This window comes from Panthera onca, chromosome E3 (assembly GCF_046562875.1).
Source record: "Panthera onca isolate mPanOnc1 chromosome E3, mPanOnc1 haplotype 2, whole genome shotgun sequence".
In the NCBI taxonomy this organism is placed as follows: domain Eukaryota; kingdom Metazoa; phylum Chordata; class Mammalia; order Carnivora; family Felidae; genus Panthera; species Panthera onca.
The window spans coordinates 9687260-9708395 of record NC_138354.1 but is presented as its reverse complement, the minus strand read 5'-3'; the positions used below and the strand labels follow the sequence as shown (position 1 = coordinate 9708395).

Below are 21136 nucleotides of genomic sequence, written 5' to 3'. Positions count from 1 at the left end.
AAAATTAAAATTAAAATAAAGAAAAAAGCAAACGAAGAGGAAGCTGGGTCCAGGGACCCCCATTCGCAGAATTATATACAACAGTCCAAGCGAGCATCCCCTGGGCCCACCACTCAGCTAGAAACACATTAATAAAAAGAATTCTTAAACGCCAAAAACCTTTATCAATCCAATGGCAATCATATTGTAATATGGAAATGGAAGAAATCAACACGTTGTATACCTTAAAGTTACACAATGTTATATATCCAATACATTTCTCGATGATAAAAATCTAAAACCTTAAACCCCAAGTATTTCAAGCGTAAAGCAGTGAAAAAGCGTCACTCTTCGATGTGTGGACAAGGACGTCACCTTCCTGGTGGGAAATGGACATAGGACATAGTTAAATGTCTGGTAACAGTGTACTGATTACAGGGAAGTAATACATCATCTCTACTTCTCTGGAAACATGGAAATAACGGCACACAGAGCATGCCCTCGCCACACCCCAGGTAGACAGCACTGTGATCATCCCCACCAGACTAGGGGGCAAATCCCGGCTCGGGAAGCCTCAGGAACCTGCCCAGGTGAGTAACTGCTGAAGACAGAATTTGAGCCCTAAGGACCCATGCCCTTGACCATTCTGATATACTGTTTCTAGACCCGAGACATAGTGGAAGCTAAATAAGCTTAGACAAACCTATGTTATTGGATGGTCCCGTTTGGTTTAAATACGTGTGTACCTGTTGTATATACGCTTCTATTTGGTTGAATCAAGTGAAAATTGGCCACCTTTTAAGATGTTTATTTAATTTCTTTTTGAGAGAGACAGAGACAGAATGTGAGTGGGTTAGGAACAGAGAGAGAGGGAGACACAGAATCCGAAGCAGGCTCCAGGCTCCGAGCTGTCAGCACAGAGCCTGATGCGGGGCTTGAACTCACAGACCTGTGAGATCACGACCTGAACCGAAGTCGGTCGCTCAACCGACTGAGCCACCTAGGTGCCCCTTGGCCATTTTTGACTTAGACAAGCAGCACTTTTATATGGCACAACCTAGCATGTATGTATGTGCACGTGCACACACACACACACACACACACACACACAGAAAAAGTCTAAGGATCTATATCAAATCGCTAGCAGAAGTTTTGGATGGTGGAACTGTACTCGATCTTTATTTCTTTACACCTTTACCTATTTTCTGAAAAAAAAAAAAAAAATAGTGCAAGTTAAACACTTCAGTAGATTACATGTCTCCTCGCTGCAGCTGCTGAAGACCATAGACAGCTCTGTGACATTAAAATGCACCCAAAGCACAGAAGCCCCAGCCTCACTGAACCACAGCATCAGAGGCCAATGTGCTCACGGTCGTGTCCCCTCAAGAGGTGAGAAGCCAACGCTAGACAAAAACTGCCGTAGAAAGGGCCCAGGATTCAAAGGGAGGAGTCCAGCCGTAGGTACCAAGGTGATGTGTCAATCCTACCCTCGTTCTAGCTGGTGTCACTTGGGTAGAGCCAAGGGGGCCTCCAAAACTGACGATGTCACCAAATCCACCCACAGCACCATGGCCAGAGACCTGCTCACTTGACATTCAGCTCTGTTCATGGAGGTTTGTTAGAAATAAGAGGTAGTGTCTTTCTCTGACACTTAACGAAATTTGGAAGGAATCGATGAGCCTCCAGGGCTCTCCGTCCAGTACGGCCTCCGTCCTGGAGGCCAAGCTGAACAGACTGCAGGGAGGGCGGCTGGGGTGCGGTGTAAGTGCCCTAAGGTCAGATTCAGGCAACTCAGAGCAATAGGCCAATGGCCATCCTTGGCTGCAAAGTTTCAGCTGGACGGTGAGCCACAGCAGACCGTGACTAGGGCTCCCAGGGTCCACCAAGAGCCAAGGAAAACCCCTGCTGGGCATGACTGGCCCACCTCTGTAATGCACCTGACCTTTAACGTTCTAACCCTGGGGCAACTATATCCCCGTCTGCATTCTCTACCCCCTTTTCCTGGGCCATTCACCACCTTCCAACATCCTACACAATTTCCTTTGTTTACATTTACCGCTACTGTCTACACCCCATCCCCGATGCACACACAGGAGGTCAGCTGCACAGGCAAGGATCTCTGGTTCGGTCAAGCGTCCCAAGTGCTTAGAACAGCACCCGGCATGTGGGGGGTACTCCCTAAATATTTTTCTGAATAGATGAATGAATGAATGCCTATCTAAGATGTTACCCACCCACCCACCCCCACCCACCTGTACCACCTGGCAGAATTAATTATCCTTACCCCTGAGTTTCTATACGCTTTCCTTAAATCTGTGACATCACACTTATTGTACTCTATTATAATAATTGTCTCCACCTCCTTGAAGAGAGGGGCCTTCAAACTATCCCATTCTCTTTTATATTCTCAGTGCCTGGCACAGGGCCTCGGTGTGTGCCGACTCGGGCAACAATCTTGACATCTGCATAGGACAAAAAGGACGATGGCCAGGACCCCGGTTGACACTGTCCAGCACCGAGACCGCTGACATGGAACTTGACGCGGGACGCAGTCACTCGGTAAGACTGCTTTCCAAAGAGTCTAGCCTGAGACAAATCCAGCAGGAGAAAAAACGACTTTAGGTCCCAGAAAACGAGGCCGAACTGAGTGCTCCAAAGAGAAGTCAGAACAGTTAATGAAACGCTTATTTGAAAACAAAACAAAACAAAACAAAAAAACGACTAAATTTGCGGCTGCCGTGCTTATCCTGGTCCCAGTGAGGGCCACCTCCAGGCCTGGGACCAGAGGGAGGCGCAGGCCTGCTGGCCAGAAGCGCACGTCCCGACATGACCGCCAAGCGGGACAGCCTCTCGCTGGTTTCGGCCGCAGGATGCTGGTTGTTTCGACGTGGGCCTCACACCTGGCACCGCTCCTCCCTCTGGCCCTGCTCCTAGCAAACCTACTCAGCATGCTGCCACTGGCCTTCACCACGTCACCACCCATTCATTTACCACCTACGGCACGCCATGTGTTTCCATCAATGAAACGGCTGCTCCCCTTCTTCCTAACACAGCTGATGAAACACCTCCTCTTCCAGGAAGCACTGACGTATAAGAGGATTTGGATCCCGCATCCTGGGAACTTGGCCGGGCCCCTGAGACAGGGACCGTCGCCTACTATTCTAGTATAACCGCAGATAGTTCCCGAACACGCCTCGTGTTCCCTGGACCTTGTGCTTTTACGCACATGGCTCTCTTTGCCTGAAATGCCCTCATTTGGCTTTCCCCCGGGGGACTCCTTATCCCTCCTTCTCCACCTTTCTCGGGGAGACCCCTCCTCTAGTGCCAGGTCATTTATCCCCCCACTTTCCCATGCTAGTGTGTTCCTCAAATGCACTCTGTGAGTTTGACCAAAGGTACTGTAATTACAACATGGCTGATGGCCCGACTAGCAGAGGGGTCATTCTGAAAGAAGGAATGTTCCACCCTTCATCTAAAGTCTTAAGATTTTACTGGCTGCCTAATTGAATAAACAAAAAAAAAAAATTAATAATTACAGCACGGCTTACTGTGCCCTCCCATGTGCCAAGAACTTTAAACAGGCCATGTCAATACCTCTTAGGTAGGCAGACAGACACCAATCCATCCAAGAGACAAGGAGGTGATGCACAGACAGGTCAACTAACTGGTCCACGGTCCTCGAGAGGCAAATGTGGTGTCAGGATTTTAGCCTCTGGCCTAGGTGACTCCAAAGGCCCACGGTCAGCCTCTTGCGCGGTCTCAGGGCACAGAAGATGCTCCCTGATCCTCCACATGCAGGGGACTTGGACCCCAGCTGCCTCCCAGCTGCTTCCTACCCCTCTAACCCCATCCTACTGGCCCAGAGAAATCCCCTCCAGATCAAAGAGTCATTAGGACTTCAGGGAATCTAAAGGTGACATGGGATTTTTTTTTTTTTCTTAACAGACCTATACTTAATTTCTTTGGGGCTCCAGGGCAGCGTGCGTTTTGTCTGGCTGTTGGAATCCTTTGGCTCAGGGGCAGCTGCCAGACCACGTGCCTGTCTGGCTTTGGACTGGGACCTCTCCAGCAAGAAAGGAGACAAAGGTAGAGCGGAAACAGCCCCAGGACGTGTTCTTTGAGAAAATCACCCAGCTGTGGGGGAGGTGGGGGGGAGATGGCAGGGATGGGCTGGGCGACAGAGCACAGTGGGCTGAACTGTCGTCCTAAAACCTGCGTTTGCAGGGCACCTGGGTGGCTCAGTTGGTTAAGCGTCCAACTTCGGCTCAGGTCATGATCTCACTGTTTGCGGGTTCGAGCCCCATGTCAGGCTCTGTGCTGACAACTCGGAGCCTGGAGCCTGCTTCAGATTCTGTGTCTCCCTCTCTCTGCCCTCCCCCACTTGTGTGCTCGCTCTCTCTCTCTCTCTCTCAAAAATAAGTAAACATTAAAAAAAAAACCCTATAGGGACAACTGGGTGGCTCAGTCAGCTAAGCATCTGACTTCAGCTCGGGTCACGATCTCACTGCTCGTAGGTTCAAGCCCTGTGTCAGGCTCTGTGCTGACAGCTCAGAGCCTGGAGACTGCCCCAGATTCTGTGTCTCCCTCTCTCTCTGCCCCTCCCCAACTTGCATGCATGTGCGCACACTCTCTCTTTCTCTCTCAAAAATAAATAAACATTAAAAAAGACAAAACAAAACTCTCCATTTGCTTCTGAGCTTAGCCCCTGCCTGCCAGGGAGATCGGGAGATACCTCCGAGGACAATGAATTCTGCTTCTCAAGGCTGTTTTAAGGCAGTAAATAATCCAAGTGAGAGTGTTCTTTTTGTCACTGACAAGCGTCTACGTGTCATTCCACTCAATGCATTTCAAGGGAGTCTCTGTCTGTCTACAACCCGGCCGTCCTCAGCTCTGGCTCAAACATCTTAACGTCTACATCCAGGGGTCCACACATAAAGTGAGTATCCAATATGCACGTGGGTTGAACTGAACCTCATCCTGGCCCATAACAATCTTAGTGATCAGTGACAATAAGACATGACAATCAGATGATATGTCAAAAACTTTTTTTTTTTCTAAGCATTTTTGAAGGAGGCAAATCACAGATTTCCTTCCTCGCTGGCACTTGGCTGAGGCCACTGTCATCCACCATCCCCGACCTTCTTACAGGGACTGTTCGGAGAAGACTGCTAGGATGCTCTGCTGAAATTTTAGGAACGATGGTGAGGGATGCACAAAGCTAGGCTATGTGGACTCGCTTCCCTAGAACTGCTCCCCGGTGTTACGGTGAGACCAGCCACACTAGACCTCAGCCATCCACCCACAGGTCTCTGAGGCTCCCAAACCCTGAATGCCAAGCTGTGCCAGAGTCTCCAAGGTTGGCAAGGACTCGGGAGGCCAGGCTCCTCCAGGGTCCCCGAGCAGCTCCGGTGGACAGACAGGCTCTCCCCCGCTTCGTGGAGTTGATTCCGCCGAAGATCGGCTCTGTTGTGGGAAGTGCTGGCCAGCCAAGATCTAGCCCCTCTTCAAACGAATCCCACCTTCCAGAGCCATGTGGAGTGCATGAACTACCTCTTTGTCTCAACAGCCCACAGTGAGTCAAAGATAACCACCAGCGCTTCTGGGGTTTTCTCTTCCATGGGCTGAACCACTCATCTTACGAGGCTGACATCCTCCTCGCTCTCTGGACATTCTCTAGGTCAGAGGCTTCAAAACCTTTTCTGACTCTGACCATAGTAAAAAAAACACGTACATTTTACAAGGCCAGTTGTTACTTGTGCACACGTGTGCATACCACCAAAGCCAGTTTCGAGAGCGAACGCTTACCCCCTTTCACGTAACATGCCTGGGTGCTTTCCAATCTACTTCACTCTTTCCAAATGCTGGTTGCAGCCCACTACGCTGATTTTGTAACCCAGAGCTGAAAACGCTGCTCTAGGCTCACCACGCCTGTCATCCGTGCCCAGCCTTAACTGATTACTTAGCTCAGACCCTAGGCAGGAGAACACGTCATGTAGCCATTAGCCTCTCCGGGCTGTGAAGACAGTTCTCAGCATCATTCTACACAGGGATCTCCCCGACTCGGCGTTTCCTCTTCCCACGCCCCTCCTCAACTCAGCAAATACACCCGCACACCAGCAGCGACAACACGTCGGGCACAAGCTCTTTTCCCGCCGCACCACCGTTATCACTGACTCTGAACACATGAAACACCTTTTCTCTACCCCTCCCATTTTCCTGCTGTGTAAGCTGGGGGATCTCAGGGGGGCAGCAGAGATGCAGGAAGAAACCTGAATTTTGAAAACAGCAGTAGGTAGGTAACCGACAGGCGTGTAGTCTGCATATAGATGGGCACTAACGTCCCCTGCCCCTCTATGGGACCCAGAAGCCAAAGGCCACCACTCCAGCTTGCCCTTCTAGATTGGCTTGTGTCCATTCTAGAATCTGGTCACTGAATCTTCTCCCTTGCCCTTTATTTACTCTGTCACCATAGTGTACGTTTTGGTGATCAGGAGAACCGGGTATGAGACCTGGTTCCGCCACTTGTATGGGATCCAGACTTCATTTCCCGAACTCCGGTTTTCTTATCTGTAGAATGTGGCTAATTCCACCCTGCCTTCCTCACAGAGTTGTGCTAAGCACGAACAGGTGTAAAAACGCTTCGTACACTGTAAAGCACTAAGCATATCTAAGTCATCACATAAACCATGCATTCTTTTGTAAGGATTGACGACATTGGCTCTGATCCCCAAACTTCAGCACTGCGTTCTCTGCGTTCAGTAAAGGCACAGACTCCATCATCAATCCCCCAACAGCACTTCACCCGAGTGCCAGGTTAAACAGGCCCTCCCTTGGGCAGCAATCTGAGGTCATCAAAAATTCATCGCTTGCAACAGCTGGTAGGTCCACTGTCACAGTCATTTGTACCTTCATTCAGAAAGAGAATAGATCTGGAAGAGTTGCTCCTGAGAGCAGTCAACTGAAATATAGCCTTCAGGCAACTCTTCATGCCAATCAAGAGAATAAAGTCGGGGTGGGGGGGGGGGGGCGCACCTGGCCAGCTCAGCTGGGGGAGCATGTGACTCTTGATCTTGGGGTCCTCAGTTTGAGCCCCACGTTGGGTGTAGAGAATACTTAAATAAATCAACAACAACAAAAAAAAAAAAAAAAAGGAGGGGGTGGAGATCAGAGTCATCTTAGAGGTGACTCTGGAAACCATCATTATCATAATAGCCACCATGGAAGGGGGACTAACTAATTATACCAGATCCTGTGCCTTGAAAGAATTATTTCCAACCTTTGCTAGGATGCTCAAGGCAGATATCATTCTTCTCATTTTACAGATGGGACTAAGAGATTACAAAAACTTGCTCAATAGCATGTAGGGAATCGGGTGGACTACAATCTGCTTATTCTCATTCGGTGGGAAGCAAGAGAAACCTTCTAGGCTGATGTCAGGCTCTGCTAAGGACGTGGCTTAAATGCTGGGTTTGAGGTCGATCCTGGAGCCAATGGCCCCCCAGAGTGAAGACTTCAAACCAGATAGAGGACTTTAAATGGTCAGAACAGGAAAGCGACTTTGGCCTTTGGCAGGAATGGGAAGCAGGTGCCAATTCCCGGGGGTGGGTCAGGTTCTTCTTGCGGCACAGTCCTGGGTCTGTGCTCTTTACAAAGAGCAGGGGACCATTGTTTCTGGACTGGGCTTTTGACTGCTCAATGATTAATGAGAACCTAATATCACTTTTGTTCGGACCCCGAGCTAGAAGAAGAGAGAGGTAATACATGTGCCTCTCCTGTGCCCCCCCTTCTCTACCCAGTGCCTACAGGCCAGGGTCTGAACACCTTGGCCGGCATGCAAGGCCATTGTGATCTGGCTCCAACCAACAATCTCAACATTTCCTGATCTAAATGTGCCCGAACCAAAACGTCCCCAGTCTCACCCGATGGTCTTGGCCATTCCTCTTCCCGTGACTCTCCCGACAGGCAATGCCCCTCACTGCTCTCAGCACAGCCAACTCCACCCAGCCTTGACAGCCAGCCTAGGGCCTTGTTTTCCATCTGAACTCTGTCCCCACCCCCACCCCCAATTCCTCTGCAGACCCCTCAGAGCTGTGGCCTCCTGGTTGGGAGCCTTGATAGGTGGGTGTTTCGTCGGCCCTGCATCTCTCTAGAGACCTCCATCCAGATGCCCTGGAGGAGCAGGGAGGGCGGCCACAGGTGACATTTCTGTGTACCTCACACAGCACTCGCTATAGGAATCAGAGGTTTTAAATAAACGCTGTTGAGTCCATGAGCAGACAGATGAAGAGAGGTGGTAGCGTTAGAAGGGACCCAAATCTCTAAAGATGCAGGTCTTTGAATTCTGTAAGCTGGTCCTCACAGTCCAGGCTTTGGAAGGAAGCTTAGCTCAGGGCCAGAAGGAAGCTTGGGAGTGATGTGGTTTGGTGGACGTTGGTCTAGAGCCTCAGGTCCATGTGCAGGACAGGTGACTCTGGTCTTGCTGAGGCATCTCTAGAAAAGAGCGTGGCTGCTACTCAATTTTCCACCTCCCCACACTCACAGCTGCATACAGTATGTTTTTGGAAGGGTCATTCTGATAGTTGCCCAAAGAAAGTAAGCTTTCGTAGTACACGCACGGGGAATGGTGGTCCAGCCTTCTGGCCCCGCCCAACCACGGATGGGTATGTGTCCTCGTATGAACCTGGGAGCCAGCGAGACCCCGCATCCAGCCCCCAGGTCCAGGGCACTGCTCAGTATGAGACTGGTTTCCAGCGGTGGAAGAGACAACTATCACCTATCCTCTGCTTCCCATCCCAAGACGGAATGCCAAAGGCTGGCAGGCCCAGGAACTCACCTGCTTTCTCCATAGAGATGGTAACTTCAAAATGCACTCTCTGGGGGAAACTAGCCTAATTCTGTACAAGATGAACTGAAATTCCAGTACCTTCTCTTCCCTAAGGAATAGGCAGACCCAGACCTCTTTCTCCCCAGACACAAAGACACACCCCATCCCAGCACAGACCATCACTGGGTACCTCTCCAGCCTGACACACAGGCTCTCAAACGTTATCAGTCTGGGGGGGCCGGGGGGTGGGGGCACTCTTGGTCTAAAGCCAGGGTCAGAGTGGTAGCGGTCTCAAGGACAGCCTTAAATCTCCATTCAGAGTGGGAGCCGTCTGGGACCTCTGGGAAAACCTGCCCCAAGTGCCCCAAATCACATCCTGTTACCCCCTGAGGGCTGTTCCCCAATCAGTCAATGAACCACAATGTATTCAGCTCCTACTGTGCTCCTGGGAAGGGGGGGGGGTGGGGGCACAGGGCTGCCTGGGGGAGGAATCAGCCCCTCCAGGGCCAGATGCTTAAGAGGCAAAGGTGTTTGCTGGTCCTCAGGCCAAAGCCACTGGGGTCTACAAGTGGTAAATCAAAACATCTCCCATCTATGCCAAGGATTCCATTCCTACCCCCTCACTTTCTAAGATGGTTTAAGCCCTAGCTCCTCCTCACTACCCTTCCAGGCCAGCCACCTGTGCCCCCACCCAGCCCCCTGGCACAGTCCAAAAATCTTCCCATAAATCTCAAATAGGTGTGCAAGCAGGGGGCTCTAGAGAGGATAGGACAAGCCCCCCTCCTGCAGCCTGGCCCTCCCAGTACCAGGCTGGTTTCCCAGTTCGGGAGGAGAACTCAACAGCCTTCTGCTTGGGATCTAGTGAGCTCTCCCGGGCAGCCCTGGTGGCAGCACGGCGGGAAACCGGGAGCCCCCGTCCCTGTTGGCCAGCCGCCCCCACAATCCTGGCCGGGATCCCTCCTCCGGCACTCCTGGAGTTGGGGCCGACAAGCAAGATCAACAATCCAGAAACTTTCAATGGATCAAGCCGACTGGAAGGGAGAGAGGAAGGGAGGGGGGTTCGGGGACGGGGACCGGGGGAGGCTCCAGGGCAGAGCTCCTGCTCTTCACTTACCATCTTGCTCACATCCATGACCGAGGCTGCAGGGCACCCCCCACCCCTTGAGATCCCGCTTCCCCCAAATGCTGCTCCCGGCTAATTCCGCCCGGATGGTGCCATGCTGCGGGGAGGGCGGCCGGCAGGGCCCCCGCGGACCGGGGAAGGCGGCGGCGGCGGCGGCAGGACCGAGGCTGGACCGGAGAAAGGAAGGGAAGGGGGAGGGGAGGCGGGGAGGGGGAGGGGGCCGAGCGCGGAGCCGCAGCGCGCACCGGGGGCGGGGGAGGCGCGGCTCGGCGGGCAGACCGCACGGCCGAGCCCCCTGGGGGCCTGGGAGTCCCTCGATCAGCTGGTGGCGCCGCGGTGGGGGGCGCGGGGGCGCGCGAGGATCGGGGTGGGGGGGGACGGCGGTGCGGGCAAAGGAAGGATCCCCGGGGCCGGAGCCTGCGGCCCGGGCGCGCGGCGAGGGTGTGATTTGAATAACAAAAGGTCGCTTCTCCCGGAGCCCTGGCTGCGGGGATCGCCGAGCGGGGAGCGAGACAGCCAGGCCCGCCAGGAAGTGTGTTTGAGTGTGAGCGTGTTTGGGTGTGTGTATGTGTGCGCGCGCGCGCGCGGGTGCGCGTTTTGGTGGTGGGATCGGTGGGACTCAGGAAGTGAGCGGGGGAGGCGGCTGAAAAGGAGCGAGATGGGGGCGCAGCGAGCCGACATTCCAGTGGGGGCAGGGGGTCCGCTCGGCCCCTCCCCACTTGGCTTCCCCGCACAAAGGCGGAATTCAGAGCCAGTTTGCCTCCTGCGGCTAATCCGGAGGGGACGCCCAGATGAGTCTGGGGTCTGCAAACAGACGGGCGAATGGAAGGAAGTGGAACAGGTATCCCCGGAAGGTTCTGCGGCCCGGCTCAAGGGAGCCCGAGCCAGCCCTTCCGGGGGTGAGGGAAACTGGCTTCTCAATGCCGTCTGCCCTGAGCGCAGAGCTTTCTCTCAAGCCAGAATCGCGGAACCTTCCACTCCTTAATGCCTAGCCTGCCCTTCGCGAAACGGGAGGCAGACACTCCTCTCTGCAGGAGACACAGCTGGTGGCAGCAAAGGGCCCCTGGCAAATGCTCTTTTGGGCCACAGTCTCCAGGAAAAGCCTATGGTTTCAACACAAGCTGCTTCAAATCCTCCGATGAGCAGAGAGGTTTGGGGCACAAATCGAGTCAGCAGGGACCGGAGTCCACTTACACCAACCCTGCTTTACCCAGGTGAGGAAACTGAGACTCGGAGCAGGGGAGTGATTTCCTCCAGGTCACGCATCTGGCAAGGAATGGGGGCAGGAGAACCCCCAATTAGGACAGTGCAGCCCAAGCCAAAAAGAGCTTCCCAGGCTACCCTGAGCCCCAGCTTCTAAACCCTTTCCAATGAACAGGTGGCAGGACCCATGCACAACCCTGACCCTCCCGCCCCATACCAAAGGGCCAGGAAGGCAGCACTAGTAAGTGCCCCATCCTGGCCCCAGGGCCTGCTCGCCTGACTAGGAGGGCCCCCTCCCCTTTAAATCTGAGTTCTCCATCTATGAAATAGGGACTGTTTCTTAGCCTGCCTCCTTAGGGGGATGTGAGAACAGCATGATATAAAAGATGTAAAAATAGAAGGAGAGGAACGGATGGGGCTTTCACTGTGGTGAGTATTTTCATTTCCTGGCTCTAGAGCTCAGTTAAGGGGCCCTCAGCTTCAGGTAACGGTTCTCTGGGCCAGGGTCTCTCTGTCGAACCCTGAGTTTGGGCTGCAGGTGAGTTTGGGGTTAATTTGCGGCCCGATGAAATGTGCCAACATCTTCTTTCTTAAAAAAAAAAAAAAAAAAAAAGCTTTCATATGTTTAAAAAAAAATACTATGAACTCAACAGATCAAAGTCTCCTAATAGTTCCTGGCATCCTAGCTGGCAAAGCCCATTTTCTCATGAAACAGGGGATAGTGACGCCTACTTTGCACACAGGCAGTAAGGGTCAAATGAAAGAACTTTCCCAAACTGCCTGTAGTGGGCTGAATGGTGGCCCCCAAAGAGAAAATGTCCTAGTCCCTGGAACCTATAAATACTACCATCTGTGGCAAAGATGATCACGTATGATTAAGTCTAGGATTCTGAGATGGGGCGATGGTCCTGGAATTATCTGGGTAGATCCTAGAGCAATCACATGTGTCCCTTCTAACAGGGAGATCTGACGCACAGAAAAGGCAAGGTAGCATAACAGAGGTCAGGATGATGCGGCCACAAGCTAAGAAATGCTGGTGGCCTCCAGAAGCTTGAACAGGCAAGGCACAGGTCTCCTCCTAGAGTCTCTAGAAGGAGTATGGCCCCTGTCAACACCTTGATTTTGGCCAAAACACTGGTATTAGACTTCTGGCCTCCAGGACTGGGAGAAAATAAGTTTCTGTTGTTTTAGCCACCAAGTTTATGATCCTTTGTTCCAGCAAACACGGGAAACCAATAGGCTGCCCGAGGGTCAGTGGGGACTGATACCTTGGCTGCCTCCGGGCTGCCCTCCCTATAGACTTCCTCGCTGGGGAGCTGCTCACGTGACAGCAGAGGAGGCTGGCCAGGAGCAGGCCTGGCGGTGGGGGTGGGGGGTGGGGGGGGGTGGCAAATAAGCAAGTCCCCACATGCAAGCATGTATATGCATAAATGCACACGCACACACACACGCTCACACACACGCAAACAGCATCTTTAAAGACGCTGAGCTTCTCTGCTGTCACTAACCCATCACCCTGCCAGGCCCACTCAGCACATGAACACCTTTGGGTGCCTGCCCTTCTTCCTACCACTGCTCTTGGGCAGATGGGTTCAGACTTGGAGAAGAGGGGGAGAAGGGGACTCCCCCCCCCCCATTCTGCAGTGGTTGTGCCATGAGGAAGCCCACGAGGCTATGGGCCACCGGCTCAGGCTGGGGGAGCCTCTTTTTTAGTAAATTGGACAGGAAGAGAAACAGGGGGTTCGGATGTAAGAATGCCGAGGCCCTCGGCTGCTACTCTGTCCTTTCTCCACCAGCTCCAGGCCACTGCATCCAGTGGCCTACTGGGCATTTCCACCTATGGGGGGAGGGGGAGGGGCTCAGACTCCCAGGCATCTCACACTCAAGGAGTCTAAAGATATAGTCTTGTTTCCCCCCATCTTTTCACAGCCTGCTTCTTCTGTGTTTTCTGTCTCATCTAATGGTTCCACCTCTGCTTAGTTGCTGGAGCTAGAAACTTCGAAGTCAGCCTTATTCGTCCATTAACAACAGCCTACTCCCACCCCATGTAATCAAGATTCCACATCCATGCAGTTCTTTCTTGCAAATAGCTTCCAGTCGATGTCTTCTCTTCCAATATGGACTGCTCCTCCGCTGGCTGAGACTTTGAACAACAGCCTCCGAACTGGCCTCCCTGCCTCCAGTCTCTTCCCATCAGATTCATCTCCACACATGTAACTGCAGCTCCTCACTGGCCCACCCCAAATGGGAAAACAGAAATCCCCAAACCTTTCCATAGTTCATTTGACACTCAAGGTCCCTACTGATCTGGCCCCATCTCCATTCTACTGTATTCCCCCAGCCCCCCTCCCCCCTCTACCCCATCAAGGAGGTCCTGGCCCATCAAACTGCTCACATGTGCTCAGGATGCTCCTGGAATGCCCTTCCTACTTCTTCCACTTGGAAGATTCTTTCTCATCCTTCAGGACCCATCTCAGATGTCACCTCTGTGAAGCCATCCCAGACCCATCCACACATAGCTGGTCACTGGAGTAGGTTCCCACAACAGACAGCCCCTGTGTGTGTACAGCCTGGATCACCCTGGGATGGGATGGTCCGTGCCCTGGGCTCTCCCTGCTCCCCTGTGGGCTCCTTCAGGCACAGGCTGGGCCTTACTGGCCTTACATCCTGCCCCGCCGCCAGAATTCCATACCCACATCCTGGTTTCACCTTTGGCAACGAAAGTATAGAATGGACCCAGGAGGCCCATGAGTCCTGGTGGAGGGTGACACCTACTGGAGAACCGCGGTTCTGCAGCCTAGCCCTACAAATCCGTCCCACACAGATGGTCTGGGCTGGACCTTACAGAGTACGTTAGAAGTGCGAGAGTCCCTTAATTCCCAGTAATGAAGTTTCGACCAAACAATCTTCCCTTAAAGAAGGGCCTTAGATAACGTATGTCACTGTGCTACCACTAACAACAAGCATACGCAGAGGGCTGTGAGGTTCACAAAATGCCCTTCGGTCCCTTCTCTCGTTGGACCCTTAAACCATCAGGTAAGGCGGATAGAGCAGGTATTACGACAACACCTATTCTGCAGGTGAGGTGTTGCAGAAGAAATGGTGTGCCACTGATACCTGAGGAAGGCACTGAGATGGGGGGAGGGAGGTCCAAAGGTTCTTAGCTTTGCCTCAGTGTTTTAGTATTTTATAAGGAGGATGAACTGAAATATTATTACTTGCATAATTACAGTGAGTATTAAAGAAGGAAGTGTAGGCTCCAGGGCACCTGGGAGGCTCAGTCGGTTAAGCATCCGACTCTTGATTTTGTCTCACGGTTTGTCATATGATCTCATGGTTTGTGGGTTCGGGCCCCGTGTTGGGCTCTGCGCTGGCAGTGTGGAGCCTGCTTGGGATTCTCCCTCTGCCTCTCCTCCGCTCATGCTCCTTCTCTCTCAAAATAAATAAATAAACTTAAAAAAAAAAAAAAAGAAATGACTCACGTAGGTTTTGGTCATGAACACACAGAACAGGCCTATATGTTAGAGACACCTGGCATTGTCCCAGGTGTCCCAAATTCTGAAACCAAAGTTAAAATAAATATGGACTGTAAGACACCAGCTGGACAGAACATGATTGCAACTTAGGCAGGGAGCTGTAGGCAATGAACGGGATTTGAGGGCATGGCCAGGAAAATCCCAGAGCCACACAGGGGGATGAGGTGAAGTCAAAGACAAGGAGAGAATGCAGATGGGGTCACCAGGGTTAAGAAAGTGCTGGAAAGGAGAACGAACGGCTATGCAGAGACTCAAATCCCCACCTCCCATGGTGCTGCTGAAGGTTACAAACAGGCTCCAGCTTCCATTTCAACATTTTCTTGCCAAAACCCTTCAGGTGGAACCACTGGTAAGTCTGTCTCTATCTTGACCTCCTGGAGCATATACCTCTTAGCGTACACAGAATCCTAGCTATTTGCTTTCAGGGTGTAAAATGCGTTTTCCAGGAACCCCTCAGCAGTATCCAGATACTGGTGACGTGGTAACAGTAAAATGTGTAGCTGACCAATTCTCCTGGGGAAGCCCCAGGCTGGCAGGGACAGTTGGTGGCACGTAGGTTTCCCACCCAGATGGGTGTTTCCACCGAGCTCTGGATCTCTGCTTTCTGACTACTGCCCCCAGAAGCCTCATCCTTTGTGGTCTCAAAGAACCAGATCATATTAGCGGCTTAACTCATCAGAGTCCTGGGCTCACGTCACAGCCAAGTAAGTGCTGGGTCTGCAGGAACCGCTGTCGACAGGCCACCAGCTCTCCTTCTCAGCTAGACCAGCCACCTGTGTGTTGACGTTCACAAGGCGGCCCAAGCAGGGCTGGTAATCTCCAAAATCCACATTAGGAGCTTGGAGTAGGCACAGTACCACCAAATCCTTGCAAGGGCTCTGAGCAGCCACTCAGTGAAGACTTAGGGGGCACTGGGTGGCTCAGTGAGTTAAGCATCTGACACTCGGTTTCCGCTCGGGTCATGTTCTCAGGGTTTGTGAGTTCGAGCCCCACATCAGGCTCTGTGCTGACAGTGTGGAGCCTGCTTGGGATTCTCTCTCTGTCTCTCTCTGTCTCTGTCTCTCTCTCTCTCTCTGCCCCCCACCACTCTGTGTGTGTCTCTCTCTCTCTCAAAATAAAAAAAAAAAACTTTAAATAAACAAAGACTTAGTTGCTGAAGTATGATTGCGATGCGTGTTGTTGAGCCTGCACTAAACTTAATAAGCGTCTGTGCAGTGCTCTGCCCGTCACAGTGCTCGCAGGAGCAAGGAATGCACCTGCCAGGCACCGGACAAGATGCTCTGCCTGTGTTGTCCTGTCTGTTCCCTGCCCCCGACACAGATGGTGAGCTACGGGGACGTCGGTGACACCCAAGGTCACACAGATGTGACTCCACAGCTCTTCTAGCGCAGACTCTCCACTCCCCCCACCCTCCACATCCATGGCCCACCTTCCCAGGGCAAACTCGCCGTGGCAAAAACGCGGATCGCTGTTCATGGACAGTCCATCAGCCCTCCGGGAGTAAGGCTACAGGAGCCTCTCCATCAGCTGGGACGTGTCTCCCCCAGGGCACTCTCTGGGTAGCAGCCGGGGATGTCAGAGCTACCCCAGGGGACCTGCAGCATAAATGAGTAATGAGATGAGGCCTGAATTGCCACTTAGTGCTAGGGGAGGTCAAGTGCTCTGCAATCATCAGGCCCCCTCTGGGACCCAGAGACACACTCAGGAGCCTGGGAGTGCAGCCTGCTACAGAAGGTGCCTGGAAATGTACCCTCCTGGGCAGGGAAAGGGCCGGGGTTCTCCTAGAAGAAAGAACCAGAGGCCTGGGGCACCTCTCCCACTCTGACACTGAGTGTGCATGAACCCGTGTGGCTTAGTCCCAGTTTTATCAGCCACGGACCTCAAAATCTAGAATTCTGCTTCCAGTCCTGCCTACCAGTGGCTCCCTTTAGAGCTTTGGCCGCTGCAGCACCTGAGCCATCCCAGAAATGTGTTTCTCTCCGGAGGAAGGGATACACGTAAAGGGCGAAGGCATGGGCAGACAGTTTCAAAGGGACCAAACCAGCAGGGTGCCCAGAGGGCTCAGGAATTCAGGTGAACGAGATGGGCCAGGCAATGCCAGGCTGCTACCGGGCTCCCGCTGCCCGGTGCACAGGGACTGCCCCACGTACTTCCATGGGCCACTGCGCTCCGGTGGGGTCCCAGGAGAGCAGTGTGGGGACGAAGCCCTGAAGGGAGACTGGAGGCTGGGGACAGTCAGGCACAGCATGCGCAGGGGGACAGGGCGGCAGGGTGACTGCACGCGGCAGGGTGACCAGGGGTGGCAGGGCAACAAGCCAACTGTGTTCTAGATCCATGTGAAACAGAGCCGTGTCCCCAGGCAGATACATGGGGAGGGAGAGGGAGTCCCAGCTAGAACCCAGGCTCACATGTGGGCAACAGAAAGGCAGATGGCCGCCAAGTAGTTACAGCCAAGTTACAACAAGTCTGAGTTACAGACTCAGGAAGTAAAGCAGGACTGAGGGCCTCCTTGCTTGTGGAGCTCAGGCTGAGGCCAGCTGGGGCACCTGGTGTGGGTGCAGGAGAGTCAAGTGGCAGAGGCTGGGCAGGGGGATGGCTCCTGTAGTCCCGGCAGATTCTCCGATGCCCATCCGGAGTGGGGCCAGGTGGTCAGGGGCTGGGGCGGGGAGCCGGGAAGACAGGAGCCAGGATTTCGGCCATGGTTTCCGGAAGGGAACAGGAGACAGACCTGCTGTAGGGACGGAGGAGGGGCAGAGGAAGATCTGACCCTGGGCACTGGGAGGAAGGTGCCGTTAAGAAGAACCAGGAGGAATCAGGACAAGGGCCCTGTTTTCCAGGGAGGCAGGCGACACCCCTGGTTGTCAGTACCTCAAGTCTGTGCTGCTGGTTGGCCGTGTGGTTGGCAATGGACATACTGCAGTGTGGGCCGCGAGGGCCCAGACACACAGATTTGGGAGTCACCTGTGTGTGAGTCAAGGGAGCCAGCAGGGCCATTTGGGAGGCTTGCTGGGTCTCAAGGTCAAGAACCCAGCTCAGGGCAAGCCCAGGGGAAGGCAGTGGGGCTTAAAGATGGGCCAAGGGGAAGTTCTGTCTTAATTTTAATTTTTTACTTAATTTTATTTTTTAAACTTTATTTACTTATTTTGAGAGGGAGAGAGAGAGAGAGAGAGAGAGAGAGAGAGAGAGCGCGCATGTGTGCATGAGCGGGGTTGGGGGGCAGAAAGAAGGAGAGAGAGAATCCCAAGCAGGCTCCACACAGAGTCCCCCAAGGGGCTGGAACCCATGAACTGTGAGATCATGACCTGAGCCGAAGTCAGACACTGAACCGACTGAGCCACCCAGGCGCCCCTATAAGGGCCATTTCTTTTTTTTTTTTTTTTTTTTAATTTTTTTTTTTTAACGTTTATTTATTTTTGAGACAGAGAGACACAGAGCATGAACGGGGGAGGGGCAGAGAGAGAGGGAGACACAGAATCGGAAACAGGCTCCAGGCTCCGAGCCATCAGCCCAGAGCCCGACGCGGGGCTCGAACTCACGGACCGTGAGATCGTGACCTGAGCCGAAGTCGGAGGCTTAACCGACTGAGCCACCCAGGCGCCCCAAGGGCCATTTCTTAATGCCATCATGAAAAGCACTTTCTGAAATTGAAATGTGGCCTAAATCATTCTCTATCCTCATCCACAGCACAGCAGCCGTTCACAGTACTCACCAAGCCCCTGTTTTGTAGGAAGCTCGGCCGTGCCCACCGTGCCCACCTCTGAATTCGAGAGATCAGAAGAAGCAAGGCAGAGTGTGGACGAAAAGCCAGCTTCGGCCCTCCAGCCCGGAGACACATCCACATCTCAATCACCCGAGAGGCCTGGCCCCCGCCCCAGGGATGCTGACGTCACTGGCGTGGGGACAGCCTGGGCATCAGCATTTTAAAGCTCCCCTCAGGAGATGCTGGGGCGCAGTCGAGACTGGGAACAAGTGCACAACAGTAGCCGGTGCTCAGCTCAGCAGCACCCTCCCCCCCGCCCCTGCCCCGGCCTGTCCTGGCTCAAGCCACAGGGGACAGGAGACAAGGAAGTGCTGTACTTCCCTTACCAGTCTACACTGGGGATTTCCGAGCTCCACCTGGAATTTTCCACTCCTTGGCCAAAGGCTCAGCATATGCGAGAACCCTTTGCGGATTTCTTTTCCCTCTTTGCGCTGCCACGCCCCGGCCCCTGTTAGACACGGGTGTCCGTGGGCCCTCTCTGCACATTTCACATCACAGGAGGAAAGAGGGATTCCAGGCAGAGCCGAGCAGCGTGCAAAAGCCCTGGCACATCTCCCCCCAGCCCTGCCCTGGCACTGACATCGATACCCATTCTTCGAGATAGATTCTCCTGGGGAAGAAAAGCGGCCTGGTCTTAGGATGCCGTGTTTAGCTGGTGGGTTCTGGGCAGCAGAAATCTGCTAGATTTCTAAAGCCTCTCCAGGCAGTCTGTGGGTGGCCAGCGGGGGTGAGGGGGCCCACTGAAGGCACTGAGACAGAGGGGAGCCACTCAGCCAAGTCCCTGAGTCAGCAGACGGCCTGGAAACCTCTACTCAGGGGGCCCGGGGCTCCCAGAGAGCTCTGCCCCTGCCTGCCCGGCTCCTCCCTGGAGGCGGCAATTTTGGGCACCCTCAAGTGGCCCAGCCCAGAAGCTGTCGGCCTCTCTCAGTTGTCCCTTCCCAGGAGGACAAGTCCAGGAACCTGTCTCTGCCCAGTCATCGAATAAGCAAAGACCTATCCCCCGGGGTGTAGACCAGGGCGGGAGGTAGCAACCCAGAGATGTCTGTAGTGACCAAGCGCTGGCATTTCCATGCTGGAGGGGGGCGGCAGCCAGGCTAATTCCATGTTATTACAGCCTTACAGGAAGCCAGCCTGGCTCAGCTGTCAACCAGCAGCAATTTATGGGCCTTGGGGGCAGAGGGAGGGAGAGGAGGGAAGAGAAAGGAAAACACAGCCCTCCACATACACCCCCCAAAAAATTGATCCTGAGTTATTTTTAGATGCTTATTCATCACACACATTTCTTTGTAAAAGCCAGGACATGGGCTCTGTACAAAAACTATTTAGCAAGAGGCAGCTCCTTACACAGGAGGTGAGGCTGGGGGCACCTGTAAGCGCTGGGCTCACAGGAGAAGGAGGGAGAGTGGGAGGGTCTTCAAGGACACCCCTCCCACACACACAGCAAAAATACCCCAGAATTTGGAAGGCAGAGTGCAGAGGCTACAGAGGAGAAGCTTTTCAGTCAAAACCCCCAAGTTCAAGTCCCCACCTCCATCTTTTTCTTGCTATACAGCCTGGGGCAGGTCACTGGGAAAGTCAAAGGAGACCCTGGGCTCGGAACCCCGGTCAGGTGTGGTCTTGTGTAGGTCACGCAACCTCTCTTTGCCTCAGTTCCCCCTTCTACAAAATGAGGCTAGTCAATGCACGTCATAGAGAAGATTCCCTGGTATATCTCAGGTTACCCAACAGTTAGCTATCATTTCTATGGAAGAGCCGCACATGTGTTAATTATCACTGTTGGTAATAATGACCATCAAAAATAGAATTACACTGGGGTAGGACACAGCATGGAGATGAAAATCACCGAAGGCCTCAGGTGGTAAAGAGGCAAACTTGTATTGGCAGCCCAATGCCTGCCGAGGAAGGGTGTCCAAGAGTTTTGCCTCTGTTTAGATGTGGATGCCGTGACTTAGTTTCTCCTCCTGCAGACAGGGCAATAACCACTGTTGGGGGGCTTAGGGACCGATATAAAAAGAAGCCCACAGGGTGGCTCCCAGCAGGTGCTCAGCACTAGGACTGACTCTGGAATTGCCCATCCTGGTGTGACGGCTTATCCGTGTCTCACCTTCATTGGGTCACAGGGAGCCCAGAGATTTGACTAACTGACTTCTAGGGGCATCTGTGGACAAGATTAGCATTTGATGGACGGCGTAAATAAAGAAGAAGGCCCTCCACGGTGTGGTCCTTGTCCAATGTTGAGGGCCCAAAGAGAACAAAAAGGTGGAGAAAGGGAGAATTCTGTTCTTTTTTTCTGCCTGATGGTTGAGCTGGGACATTGGTCTCCTACCCTTGGACTGGGATTTCCATCATGGGCTCCCTGCTTCTCGGGCCTTCAGACTCAGACCGAATTACACCACTGCCTTTCCTGGGGTCTCCAGCTTGCAGGTGGCAGCACGAGCCAATTCCTTCTAAATAAATACCTCCTTTCTCTCCCTCCCTTGCTCTCAATATATATACATACACACATATAGTGATATCAATATATCAACATATCTGTATCTATAATGGTCTCTTTCTCTGGTTGCTCACCAAATCAGATCCAGACCCCTCTGGAATCTGCCTCTCTTTGTCAGCTGTCACCTTTCTTTGCATGGGCCACCTTTCACCTGCCCCTTCCCCAACACCCCCTGCCTCCCTAGCTGCTCCTTCTGCCCTTGAGACCCCCTTTATGT

The 21136-nt window shown here is 53.1% G+C and overlaps 1 protein-coding gene across 3 annotated transcripts in view; it reads right to left on the bottom strand.

Annotated features, from left to right (window-relative positions):
- The window catches only part of HIP1 (huntingtin interacting protein 1), a 148382-nt gene that overhangs the window by 67967 nt on the left and 59279 nt on the right, over window positions 1-21136 (bottom strand). The window contains exon 1 of one of the 3 annotated variants that reach the window (XM_060649221.3): window positions 9918-10049. The exons of the other annotated variants lie outside the window; for them this stretch is intronic. Coding sequence (XP_060505204.3) covers window positions 9918-9935 — 18 coding nt within the window. The 5' untranslated portion in view covers window positions 9936-10049. Of the gene's footprint in view, window positions 1-9917; window positions 10050-21136 lie in introns of those variants that run through there. 3 annotated transcript variants of the gene reach the window in all.